This window comes from Phodopus roborovskii, unplaced genomic scaffold (genome assembly GCF_943737965.1).
Source record: "Phodopus roborovskii unplaced genomic scaffold, PHOROB, whole genome shotgun sequence".
NCBI lineage: Eukaryota > Metazoa > Chordata > Mammalia > Rodentia > Cricetidae > Phodopus > Phodopus roborovskii.
Window position 1 is genome coordinate 19,687,382 of NW_026126511.1, and position 14,340 is coordinate 19,701,721.

Here is a 14,340-nt window from a genome sequence, read left to right on the forward strand (position 1 = left end):
TTTTAATGTTGATTATGTTAAATACCAACAGCTCCTCATGGACCTCAAAAAATTTAACAATGCACAAGAAATTCTGAGATCAAGTCTTAAAAACAAATGTTGCTGCAATTCTAGGCCTTGGGATACCAGGGTAGGAGGAATGCTCCAAATTTGAGGTCAGCCTAAGCTATAGAAAACAGAAAACAAACAAACCAAACTGCTCTGGCCCAGCTTATAGATGCTAACAGCCCTGCTTCTTCCTCAAGGGTTGTCTTTGGGAAAGGAGGCAGCCAGTCAGGACATGCACATGGGAGAAGCTCAGGGTGTGTGGGGGAGAGGGAGAGAGAGGGAGAGAGAGGGAGAGAGGGGGAGAGAGGGGGAGAGAGGGGGAGAGAGGGAGGGAGGGAGAGAGAGAGAGAGAGAGAGAGAGAGAGAGAGAGAGAGAGAGAGAGAGAGAGAGCAAAAAAGAAGAGACACTTTGAGTGAAGGCCTCCTTTGGCCTGAGGATACCAAGTTAGAGTAGTAGGCGGTGCAGATGGCCAGAGTACCTACACTTAACACTTGTAAGCCAGGCTGTAGCTTGGCTCATAGACTCTCTTGCTTGGTTGTAAATTTGAATCTTTGTTTCAAATCACTTTTATTTATTTATTTATTTTTTTGTCTTGAGAGGTTAAGAGGTATGTATGTATCACTTGTCACTTGCTTTACATTGGTTTGGTTTGGCAGTTTTTGTTTTTGTTTTTTTAAACCACCATCTTTTTTATTGTGGAGATGCTAATGGACTCAGGAATCCTCCATAGTTTAACATCCAGACAGGGCTTCTCTGTGTAGCCCTGGATGTCATCGATCTGCCTGCCTCTGCCTCCCAAGGACTGGGATTAACAGTGTGCCCCAGCCACAGTTTATAATGCCAAGTCTGGTGTAGTCAGCTGTCACCTGCTGCTGCACTGGGATAACTCTCTAATGTACACGCGTGCGGACGCTGCTTCCACTCGCCCAGCTGCCTCCTAGAAAGGGACAATTTCCTTTTGGGTTTTGTTTGTTGTTTGAGATAAAGACTCAATATGTAGGACTCACTACATAGACCAGGCTGGCCCTGAACTCATAGCCGTCTACCTTCCTCTGCCTCTTATATGCTGGAATTAAAGGCATGGGCCAGCATTTTTACCCCCTTCATTTTCTTTTTTCCGAGACAAGATTTTCTATGTAGCTCAGGCTGGTCTCAGTCTTAGTATGTAGCCCATGCTGGTATTGAACTCTTCTATCCTTCTGCCTCAGATTCTGAGGAACCATGACAGCTAACACACTGGCATTTCACTAGTACTGAGCGGATTGTCATTCCCACTCGTGGGTGGGGGGGGGGATGTGTTGGAGACTAACATCATGGCAGACAGGAAGCAGCCTAGAGCTGGCCTGACCCCCTGACAGTATGCACTCATGCTGACAGCAGTCCCCCCCCCCCCCCCCGCCCCCAAGTGTAAGTGGCTTTGCCTGTGCTTTTTCAGCGTTCCTGATGCTCTTGTTACAGGGCCACTCTTCATTGTGTGAATAGCCTTTCAGGTTAGTGGTTCTCATTACCCTGCCAACCCTCTTTTGTTCTCAATCTAGGCACTCTCATGAGTCCATCTATTCCATAGTCAAACAAAACGAAAAACAAAACACCACCATGCTGTTCCGGGCAGTGGTGGTAGCACTTGGGAGGCAGAGACAGGAAGATCTTTCAAGTTTGAAGTCAGCCTGGTCGACAAAGTGAGTTCCAGGCCAGCCAGGGCTACTCAGAGAAACCCAGTCTTCAAAAACCAAAAACCAACCAACAACAGAAAAACAAAAAACCAAAAAACAAGAACAAAAACAAAACACCACCCAAGAAACAAACAAAAACAAACAACCCAGAACAAAATAAAAAAAAAAAGTCAAAAAGCTATGTTATGAGACTCAAATCTTTATTTCTAATGACTTCTTTTTTGGGGGCTTAAGAACTCACATTTTAACCCAGCAGTAGATAATATCCACTTAGACATTTGATTTTCTTCCCCAAGCTTACTCACCCTTCTGCTACCACAGACTTATCTATCATCAGACCAAACACTGGGCCATCCGTTCTCATTTCTCATCTTCATCAGTCCCTAAATCCAATTACCAAGCTCTGTGCTTCTGTTTATAAATTGGTCTATTTTTCACTCATGTCGTCATCAGCAATGTAGCTGCAGTGAAATACAGGAATAGCTTCTTAAGTGGCGTTCTTACCACCTCCTACTACAATTCCAAAGGGTGTTCCAAAGGGGCTCTTACACTATCGGCTTAAGCTTGGGCTAGTATTAAAGTAGACACTTGACTAAATAAAGACATTCCTTCAACTCTCAAGAATTTATTTCTGAGGACCTATGATCTGCCCTCTAATGGGGAATGTTGTTCTGTTTATCTTATTGGTTAATTAATAAAACACTGATTGGCTGATTGGCCAGACAGGAAGTGATGTAGCTGGGCAGAAATTTGCCACTAGCTAAGCACAGAGGTCTGGAGGTTTGTACAGACAGGCAGGAAGTAATGTAGCTGGGCAGAACAGGATATAAGCAGGGACAAACAGGAAATTGCTCTCTTCTCTGCAGAGACGATGGGCATTCATTATGTGAGCTCAGGGAAGAGAGGATGCGGATGAGGGGTCTCCAGTAAGACCATGAGGAAATACTTAAGATTATAATAGAGATAGGTTATTAAGACAGAGCTAGCCAATAAAAAGCCCAAGCCAACAGCCAGAGTTTTATAATTAATATAGCGTCTGGGTGTTCATTTGGGGCTGACACAGCTGTGGGACCAGGTTGTTGGGAAAGGGTTATCGTAACAGCCCTCTTCAATAACTAAATAGGTAAATAAATAAATAAATAAATGAAGGAGGGAGGGAGACAGAGAAGAGTTCAGGGCCTGCGGGCATAGCTTAGCTCTGTGGTAGAGCATTTGCCTAACGTGAGGCCCTGAGCTTAACCCCCAGCACAGCAAACACACACTCCAATAACAAAAACAAGCAGAATTAGAATTTTCAGATTCCATCATAAATGTCCTTCACTTAAGACAAAAGTGAGCCGGAAGAAGTGGGGGGGGCAGTACGGCAAATCTTGAGCCCCCCCTCCCCCCCCCCCCCGACAAGCGGGGACTAGCTGGTCTAAGAGGTCACAATTCCTTCACCTGCAACGCTTACAATCTCCAGTTCCCAAATCCTGCAGTTAGTTTCCTTTTGCCTTTTCGAAAAGCCTGTTTAATGTTTCTATTTTATTTCTGCCATCAAGTGTCAACCTTAGAGCAAGTGAAGACATTTAAGAGTAAGAGAGGTTATAATCTACTGGGAAGGAACTAGAAAAGGTTAGTGTAAGGCACTGAAAATAAAGGGGAAAAGGTCTGTAACACCTGCATAAGACATTCAGTTATGAGTTTTTTCTTTTGGAAACTAAGACAAGAATGAAGCACACTGAATTACCCAGCTTTCATTTTCTGACAGGAAAAAAAAAGGGGGGGGGGGTTAATGTTCATTTACAGAGGCAAACCTTCCCTGGAACTGATGTGAGCTATAACTCGCAGGGAGGTTTTCTTTCTTTCGTCTGAATGGGACTAAATTGATCTGACAGGCTAGGTTTGCCTCACTTGTATCATAATCAGTTCCGCCTGCACTAAGAGGGCCTGTGGTAGGTAGCTACCTGTGGACTGCAGTGAGGATTTATACATTACACATGGCAGTGCTGACCCTGGACGACGTTCATCACCAGAAACGCTCACAACATGACAAATGTTGCCTCGGTAGAAGAAATTACCTGAGATACTTTGTCTTTTACTGCATTTCAGTTTCACTAACAAACAGGAACAAAACTTCGTACTATTTCATACTTCATACAGGAACAAAAACTTGGGGAACACAGGATGAAAAGGTGTGGTCTGGTACCCAATGTACACCTTTAGTTTCTGTAAAGAAGGCGAGACTACAAGTCACCTACCTATCAATACCACTGCTAATCACAATACACACAACTCCTGATGAATGTCTATAGTAAAAACTTTTGATTAATACTTGTTGTACAGTTTCAATCCAACATATTTAACCCAGGTTGAGTTTCATAGTCTGAAAAGACAACTACAGTTTGTTATTTTCATTTCTCTCTCTCTCTCTCTCTCCCCATATATATATATATATATATATATATATATATATATATATATATATATATATATATATATACACATACACACACACACATACATACACACACACACACACACACACACACACACACACACACCATCTCTTCACTTTGTTTGTTTGTTTGTTTTTCCAGACAGGGTTTCTCTGTGTAGCCTTGGCTGTCCTGGAGTTCCCTCTCTACCTGCCTGCCTCTGTCTCCCGAGTGCTGGGACCAAGGTGTGTACCACTATGCCTGGCCAGTATATATTTTTATAACACTAACTCAGAAAATGGAAGCTGCATACAGTCAGACTCCAAATATTTTAGAAATGACAATCTGGAACTGCCCACTTGGTGCCTTTTCATTTACCAGCAGCCACGTTACAGACATGTACAAGCACACGACAAGTCAGTGGTCTGCCTAGAAGGTGGAGTGGCAGCCATAACTCAGAACGGGATCTGAGGAGCTTTAAAGTGTTTCTTTGTTTTCTATCTGAATCACTAATTTAAGGTTTTGGAAATTAGCTGATTAAACCTGTGATTTACAATAAATGATATGCCCAGGGCTTAGAAACAGCATGGAGTAAGCCAGTGGCCTTTGGTACCTTTAGCCAGGTTTTTGTCACTCTGACAAAGTACCTGAGAAAACAGCTGAAGGGAGGATGGATTATTTTGGTTCACAGCTTTATAGTTATTATTTGGACTTGTGAATAATGTGGCTTTAGTTTGATGTATAAAACGTAGGAATAGCTGCTTCTATAATTTTCAGTGTAGCATAATCCTTTAGAATTAAATGACACTTGCCATTCTGAAAAGAAAGTCTTACACAGCTTTGTGATGGGACGGAAACCTTTGGTTATGATCTCTTAAACATTCAGATTTAAAGACATACACTGACTAAGTCAGCCTTCCACAGTGAAGAAACACTTGTAGGACATAAGTGATGCTGTACTGATGGAGACAGTCTACAGTGACAGGCAGAAGAATGCACAGAACCTTGACCTAGCTCTGCCATCTGCTCCTGAGGGGTTTGTTTACCCGCAGGTTATCTCTAAAGTGCAGTCTGATGGCTTGAGACACTGCTCAGCTCAAAGCTCACCTAACTCAGCTCAGGTCCCAGTCTGGTCTCAGCAGCGTAGTAAGTGGGCATGGGAGACACACCTTGAAATCCTAGCACTTGGTAGGTGGAGGCAGGGGGATCTCAAGTTCAAAGCCAGGCTACATGGTGAGTTTGAGGCTGATCTGGAGTATGTGAGCCTGTATTAAAAAGCAGGGGGATAAAAATCCGTTCAGGGCTACACTGCTCTTACTGTGTTTGCTTTTTCGGTTAGTTTCAGTATGTAGGCCACCTCCACCTCAGTGTATAGAGTGCTGCATCAAGGCCAGCGTTGTCATGATCACCCCACTTGATTCTTCTATCCATCATATAAAAATCCTGCCTCAAACTCTCCATCCTCCTGCCTCAGCATCTAAAGTGCTGCCTCAAGGTCAGCATTGCGGTGATCACCCCTGCTTGACTCTTCTACCCATCATAGAAGATGATAGATATAAAAGATACCTCTAAGAGAACTTACTCTTTTTTTTTGTTTGCATGAATGTGTATGTCTGTGCCTACTTGACTGTATGTGTACCATGTACAAGCCGATCACACAAGGGCCAGAGGATGTTAAAACTCTTGGAAGCAGACTTTTAGGTAGCTGTGAGCTGGCCCAGTGGGTGCTGGGAACCAAGCCCAGAGGTCCAAGCAGCAAGTGTCCTTAACCGAGCTGTCTCTCCAGTCCTTTTCCCTATTTTAGTGAAGACAGCCTTCCGACTGCCCCAGCACCTTTGAACTGTTTCCAGCAACAGTCCCCAGGTTAATCTCTCTCCACAATATTCTTCCCAAACAGTTGACAGACTTTTTCCAGAGCAGGAAACAACTCTATGTACTCTCATAAATCAGTGATTTCTTTTGCAACTGCCTATTTTAAAAAGTAAAATGATAGAAATATGGCTGGAAAGAAGCAATGATTAAGACAGTACACTGGAAAAATGCTTTGGACCCACACATCGCACTTAGCAATGTCAGCTGCTGGTGAGGACCCACAGCTACTGGCACTCTTATCACTGCATATGAAGGGCAAGCGCACACTCACCCTGGAAACATCTGGCAGGTTCTTACCAACGTATGTTTACCCTAAAACTCAGAATCTGTGCTCCAGCGTGTACCCAAGGGAAACTGAGGCCCATGTTTTGCACAAATACTCACACACAACTTTCTAGAGTGGTTTTATCTGTAGATTTGATATATATTTTCAAGTGAAGTAAAAAAACAAACAATAAAAATTATAAAAGAGCTACAAAATCATAACTAGTATATTACATTGTAATATTAATAAGAATAAATTAAAAATTAAATGTACCATAGCGTGACCCAAATAGCTACCGACTATGAATTAGTGAACCATGCTTCAGCCATATAATGTGACATAAATACTCAGTTAAGTGAAAACAGCCAGGTGTAAAAGGCTACTTGTTGCTAATTTAATTTATATGACTGCATATAAAAGGTGAAACCATAGGTAAAGAAAATAGGACAGTTGCCATTAAGGAACAGGACTGGGGGAAAGCTACCTTAAAGGGCTCATGAGAGAGTTTTCGGGGTGGTGAGACTACTAAACATATAGATGGTGATAGTAATAATAACTATGTGTATTTGCCAAAAGAAACAAGAGAGATTAATTTCCCCAAAGTTAAATCATACTATTTATATTTTTTGAGGTAGGGTCTCATGCATCTCAGGCTAACCTCAAACTTGCTATATAGCCAACCTTGAATTTCTGACCTCCTTGCTTCGGTTGGCTGAGTGCTGAAATGTGAGGTGCTTAGTATTATTTGGTATTGAGCTAGAACCCAAGGCCTCTGTACATGCCAGGCAAGCAGGTAGCAGCTGAGCTATATACCTGCCCCTGTTTATATTTTCTCAGCTAGCACAGACTGGGTTGGATGGGTATTAAAGGAGACGAGGGGCGGAAGGAGGGGATAGAGGTAGCAGGGAGGGAGAAAAAACAGCAAATTAGGTGGGTGGAGAGGTGGGGAGGGTCTGAGGGAGGGAGATGACTGTGATCAAAATTCACTAAAGGAAATGTTTTATAAACAAGTTTACAAGTTATGAGATTACATTTTCAAAGAATTGTAAACACCTGGTGAGCAACAATAAAAAATATGAAAGAACCTCACAAATCTGCACAGGGTGGTGCACACCCACAATCCTAGCACTTAGAAGTTGAAGGTAGGAGGGTCACAGAGACCAGCCTCAGGCTCATGAGACGCCTCACCCACAGAGCACTTCAACTTTAAAGCTCCATAGACTTACTGCACATGAGCACAGTGATAGCTAAGACAGAGGCACGCGAAAGAAACTTAATGTCTAATGGCAGAAAGAAACAAAGCCGGCAGTGGTTAAGTAATGTGCAAATCAGTGGCTGAGATATAAGAAAGGCATTCCAGAAATGAGAGTGAGCTCTAGAAATAAAGTACATCGCAGACAAAGTGTTATAAAAACGGATAGATTGAGCTACACACAGAAGTCACTGATGAGCACAGGAACAAGACACCAGGACCAAACGTCTCAATGCAAATACTGATTTAGAAAATGTTCAAGACGGAACAAACTATGACAAGGCGGGAAAGTACCTCACGGTGATTTAGAAGCTGCTCCAAATCCAAGGCCATTTGGTTCTTCATCTGCAGCAGGGCTGACTTTTCCTTATTTAAATTGCTGTTGAAAACCCAAGTTTAAAACGTGACCATGTTGTGTGAGTTTAATTAAGAGACAGCAAATAAAAAGAATAAACACAAAGTTGATGGTTTGAGCTGAAGATGAATGGGATTTGTAGTCAGTAAACACAGCAGTAACTGAACACAAAGTAACTGAACTGAGTGGCTTAGTTACTCTACAGGAGAAATTTCTGACAATGTGACTACCATGTCTGCTTTGGGCACACAATCAGTGTTTTACTGACTGCTTGCTCCTAAAATGTTAAAAGCAGGTAGAAGGAAAGGATACATACATGGACATATTAAAACACAAGATATTAGCAATCAAATTGAAGCATTTATCCTTAAACTTACAACAGTATTTTTTAATTTGTCACATAGTAAATTACCTAGTACATAATTTAAATAAACCAGTCTCCTGTAAACTGCAAAATAATTTTGCCTCCAAATTCTTAGTTTGGTATAAAATTTCTATGTCTACACTGTGACTTTTCTCACTGGTAAGTTCTGCTTTATGACAGAGTCCACTGTCAGGTCATATTAATATTCTAAGAAATAACTGTGGAATATTCTATTTAACATCATTGTTTAAAAAAAAGACAAAAAACCAAAACAAACAAACAACAACAACAAAAAAATGTGACCACCTCTAAGAACTGAGAAAAGCAAAAACAAATCAAAATAGCACAGTTCCTGAAACACTGAGACGAAAATCTGTGAGGGTGAAGTTAATGAGAGCATTTTATTGTAAGACATCTTTAAGTTATTTTTAACAAAAAGTTACCAATTATAAAAATACTAGAGGAAGCCAGGCGGTAATGGTGGCACACCTTTAATCCTAGCACTCAGGAGGCAGAGGCAGGCGGGTCTCTGTGGGTTTGAGACCAGCCTTGTCTACAGAGTACCAGGACAGTCTCCAAAGCAATACAGAGAAACACTGTCTTAACACCTCCCTCCTCCCCCCCCCCCAAAAAAAAAAACCCTTAAATGTAATGACCATTCTGGAAGAACCGGCAATTCCAAGGACTTAAAAGGGACAGTTGCCAGCTCCTCCCCATGACGTCAGCTGAGGACAGGCTGAGTAAGTTCTGAGTGATCTCTACTGTGCAGTGTAAGGCAGAACTGGGTTTTCACATCTGTAAAAGTGTAAACTCCTCATGTGTGCCAAAGGGATATGTGGATTACCTAGTAAATGATTACATAAAGCGCTCAGCACATAAAACTCTACATAAATGCTGCACACTATTACTAACTTAGATGAAGAACAGGCATCAGAGGAAAACAGTAATTACATGCCAATAAAGGCAAGCAGCTCAGTAGAAAAACAAACTGACATGCAGAGGTAGGCGCCAGGGATCCTACTAAACTGAGCAGTTGAACAAAATGGTGTCCGGCACAGAATGCCATGTTCTGCCAGGATCTGAGGCATGGAACATCAGGTGTTTCTGAAATGCTCAAATTCCAAGCTACCTGTATTTTATCTGGGGATACACACCCCTCACAATGAAAGTAAAGTCCTGTAAACAGAACTAGGTCTTTTCAAGGAGTGTTTACATTCATATATAAGTACACATACATACATACATACATACATACAGGCAGACACACACACACACACACACACACACACACACACTCACTCACTCACTCTCCCTTTCTGTTCCAAACACCAGCAAGTCCATTAAATAAAACACTGCAATGGGAATATAGAATGTTGAAGTAATTAAAGGATTCTGACCGGATATTCTCTGGAAAGGCTTTGTATGTATATAGTATTTAACATTTCAAGAATAAAGCAAGTGTTCCACAATTAAACAGCAAAGCAGCCACACTATGGAATCCAAGCTGGGCGGATAACACAGCATCACTATGTTGCATCTTAAACATAGCAGTTAATCTCATGCCGCATGGATGCTTGACAGCATATTTCTTTGACTGGAAGATCTGGGATAGACTTTCAAAGTCTTAGTCTCTGCTGTAACGTATCTAAGTCATAAGGGACACTACTTATAACATGGGCATTTCTAAAACTCCACATGATGATCATTAAATCCACTGTCCTGATAGTATGTCCTTTCTCAGTAGAAATTCAGTCTTCATAAGACATAGTTCAGAACAACGCAAACTTACTTTTAAAAAATATAAGCCTTCCATGTGTGAGTCATAAAGCTGGAAAACAAACTTCCCCTAAGCACTTCTATCTTGAATGTTATATTACACCCATAATTGTTCAATTCACTGTTAATTATTACTTAGAAATTCATGTTTATGGCTCTATTTCACCTGCTATAGGAAAACATATTCCTGATATATTGTACCTTAACTTCCTGGATCAATATACTCTGGCTTCACCATGTAAGAGAAGTTGACAATGTAGTCTTTTCTTTTCTAACTACTAGTTAAGAATAAACTGAGAACCTACAGCAGGGAAAGAAAACTTACACCAATTACTCTCTTTTCATGCTCCCCTCAGATCCAAGTAGAGATCACACTGGATTTTCCAGACTGACTGTCTCCTGTGGCGTTGTGGAGAGTTAACGTATTACTTTTAGACTAGATTACTACTTTAATGACGGGGAATTCAAAGCAGTTACTAGCAACACCTTACTGTGAGAGCTCCATCAGCTTCTGATGATTTTCTTTCAGTACATATTTATCCTAGCCTTTCTGGTTACTAAGTGTACTGCATAGGTAGGTCTGCCAGTATATGGCACAGCTGTAGAATGCTTGACTGAATAAACTGTATAAACACTTAAACTTGCAAGGGTTAATGGTAGTACAATGGCATTGTTTAAAGGAAGGTAATAATTTTCCTCAGTACCTTCATTGTTAAGATAAGGTCTAGTGTATCCCAGGTTGGCCTCGAACTAACTCCTGCAAAGCTGAGGATAAGCATGAACTTAAACTTGTTAATTTGCTGTGTGTGTGGGCACATGTGTGTTCTGTGGGCCAGTGTACATGCCTATGTAGAAGACACAAGGCTTCTTCTTCTATGGTTTTGTGTGTGCATTACAGGTGTGTGTGTACATTACAGGTGTGCGTGCATTACAGGTGTTTGTGCATTGCAGGTGTTTGTGCATTACAGGTGTTTGTGCATTGCAGGTGTTTGTGCATTGCAGGTGTTTGTGCATTACAGGCGTGTGGCCACATCTAGCTTTTTCAGTTGTTTTTACATGGGTGCTGGGATCTGAACTCAAGTCTCCATGTTTGCTCACCAAGTATTCTTCCCCTCTGAGCCATTTCTCTAGCCTTGCAACTGGCTTTTTAACACTATCACCATACCTTATCATTCATACATGTACAGAGGCAGAAATCATGGCAGAATTTGTAAAGCCACTATTATATTACTTTGATTTTTCACAACAGATGACGGTTCATCCGGAAGCATGACATCGCATCCCATCAAATAGTTCAGAATCTATTAAAATATATTATGAACTTATGAAACACTATTTTGATAATTTAAGCATGGGGGGGGGTGCACACACCTTCAATCCCAGAACCAGGAAGCAAAGACACATGGATCTATGAGCTCAAGGGAACCTAGTTTAAAGTTCCAGGACAGCCAGGGCCCACTTCAAATAGATATTCTGACAGTAATTCCACATTGACTTAAGATTACTATGCTGTAACTACAGGAGTTTTAACTTTTTGCCCAAATTCAACATCCTGAGAAATATTATTTCTGATTTTTAAGATTATCAGCACACAAATTTGTCAAGATTTAGATGGATACCAATAACGGAAAATGCTTATGACGCTTAGATATTATGCTATACATATTAAATTGTAACTTTATCCTCAGACAGCCATGCGAATTAGGTATGTTAATACCACTCTCATGGATAAAGAGGCTGGCTGTGTAGTTCAATACCATTAGCCGATGTGACAATTAAAATGAAAATTAATTTAAATAATGATGGGGGAATGTCCTTTTGTATGCTGTGAATATATATTTCTTTTACTGGTTGATGAATAAAGCTGTTTCAGACAATGGACAGGAAGGATTTAGCCAGGAGAGAAATTCAGACAGAGATAGAGAAAGGTAGTAGGCAGAGCCAGGGAGACTCCATGTAGCTCCGGGGAAGGTAGGATGCCTGGGTATTTTCTGGTAAACCAAGACTACAAGGAAATACATAGATTAATGGAAACAGGTTAATAATTAAGAGAGAGCTAGCCAATAAGAAACCTGAGCCATCTGCCAAACAGTTTATAATTAATATAAGCCTCTGTATGTTTATTTGGGACTAAGTGGTTGTGAGATCGGACAGGACAGAAACTTCTTTCTACAAACAGAACTAAGAAATTTGCTCCTGAATAAAACATGTGGTAAGCAGCTATCATACTGGCTACTGCAGATTTGGAAATTTTGTTACAGGATGTTTGGGGAAAAAAAAAAAAATAGTGAGCTTTACTAATTTGTCCCAATTTGAAGGGAAGCCCTGGGCTGGATTATAACTCAGGTAGTCTATTGATTGAGCCAGCGTGCCATCTCCCTCAACTTTTAAAAAGACAGCTTACTTTTATTACTTTTTAATTCTGTGTGTAAGTGGGTCTATGTGGGGTATGTGAGTGCAGGTACCTGTGGAGACTAGGAGAGTATAGGATCCCTTAGAGTTGGACAACAGGCATCTGGGAGCTACCTCACTTGGGTGCTGAGAACTAAATTCGTTTGTGTTCTCCACAAGAGCAATATTTACTCGCAGCCTCCAAGTCCTCTCTCCAGCCTGTCCAGTGTGTCCTTAAGACTATTTTTGTAAAACAAGAAGTTCATTACTTCATTTATTATGGAGTATTTTAAAATGAGAAAAAATATAATCCTATCTATCTGTCTCCTAGTTTCAATATTTATCAGCTCAAAGCCTTACATTTAATAAATATTCCACTCTATCCCATTTCTCTTTCTTTGTTTCATTATTTGGAGAGAAATTATCCTTCATCTAGGACAGAACATAGGGAGGCAGTATAACCTAATGGCTAAGACTGCAGAATGACCAAGTAGGGAGATACAGAATCAAATTTTGGTTCTAATGCCAAACCATATGTTTTTAGAGGACAAGCTGCTTATGTTTTCAAGGAATGAATTTATATAATGTTTTCTAACTGCTACACAGTATCTTTTTATATTAAATATCCTGGCCACTTTAATTCTTTTTATTTAATTAACAATTTTTCATTTATTTTACATACCACCTACAGTTTCCCTCCCTCCCTCCTCTCATGTCCTTGACTGCCTGCCCTTCCCTGCCCTCCCACATCCACCCCTGCTCTGTCTCCACTCACAAAGGGGCAGGCCTCCCATGGGCTTGAACAAAGCTCCTCCCCCTGCATCAAGGCTGGGGGAACAGGTTCCCGAAAGCCACTTTAATTCTTAACAGAATTAAGTATTTAAGAATTATTTTGAGGCAAATGTAAAAGAAGTATTTTCTCCAGGTGTTTATATTATGTCCTTTCTCCAAGTTTATAAGTGTAAAATTATAAAAATTTCAACTATAATAAATATATAACAAGAAAAAGTCCCATCTGAAGTTTTCTCCTAAAATTAACTACATGTGCAGATGATGATGAAATACATACTTTCTGTTGCAACATGTACTTATAGTGAAATCAATTAATTAACTGAATCAATTTGTTAGTAATTACATGTAAGAAATATTTTAAACTTTACAGTAATTTTAGAAATAAACTTTTATTTATCGTGATGTCTACTATATGAATAGGTGACTTTATTTTATCATAACAACAAAAAATTAAGAGCAGGAATAAAGTTCTGGGGCAGTTATTTTAGTGTGGTAGGAATGGCGAGAGATGAAGAAGATTTGTATTTAAAGAACACTCATACTTCAGAATTAAGCGTGATAGTTCAAATTTCTATAGTACTTCTTAGGAAACAGTTTCAAATTTTCTTTTGTTTCACATTTATGGTGGTTTAGTGATTACTCAGAAAGTTAAAATTTTATATCAGTCTTAAATTTAGTAACTAAGCTAAATAACCAACTATTAAGGAGTGAAAGCCTTGTTCTCAATGTGTAGCATCCTTTTCCTGTTTAAAAAATTAAAAATGGGTGCCAGCAAGAGGGCAAAAGGGCTCAGTAGGTAAGGCTGCTTGCTGCCAGGCACGACTCTCTCTCTTTTTCATACAAAACAAAAACTTTATATTCATAAACCAGTAGGTTAACAAATATGAATGACAGATCTTGGTGTGGTGGCGCATGCCTTTAATCCCAATACTTGGGAGGCAGAGGTAGGCAGATTTCTGAGTTCAAGGCTAGATTGGTTTATAGAACAGCCAGAGATACAGAGAAAGCCTTTTGCAGGGAGAGAGGGGGGGGAGAGGGAGAGAGAGAGAGGGAGGGAGAGAGAGTGACTAATAAAGGAAGCAATCTTTCACAACAGCATAAAGGCGCTTTTTCTAACATATATCCAGTTTTAAA

General features: G+C 40.4%; 1 protein-coding gene across 1 annotated transcript in view; it reads right to left on the reverse strand.

Annotated features, from left to right (window-relative positions):
• The window catches only part of Pibf1 (progesterone immunomodulatory binding factor 1), a 140,507-nt gene that overhangs the window by 24,509 nt on the left and 101,658 nt on the right, over positions 1-14,340 (reverse strand). The window contains exon 16 of the mRNA XM_051195294.1: positions 7,823-7,907. Within this exon, the coding sequence (XP_051051251.1) occupies positions 7,823-7,907 (85 nt within the window). The remainder of the gene's footprint in view (positions 1-7,822; positions 7,908-14,340) is intronic.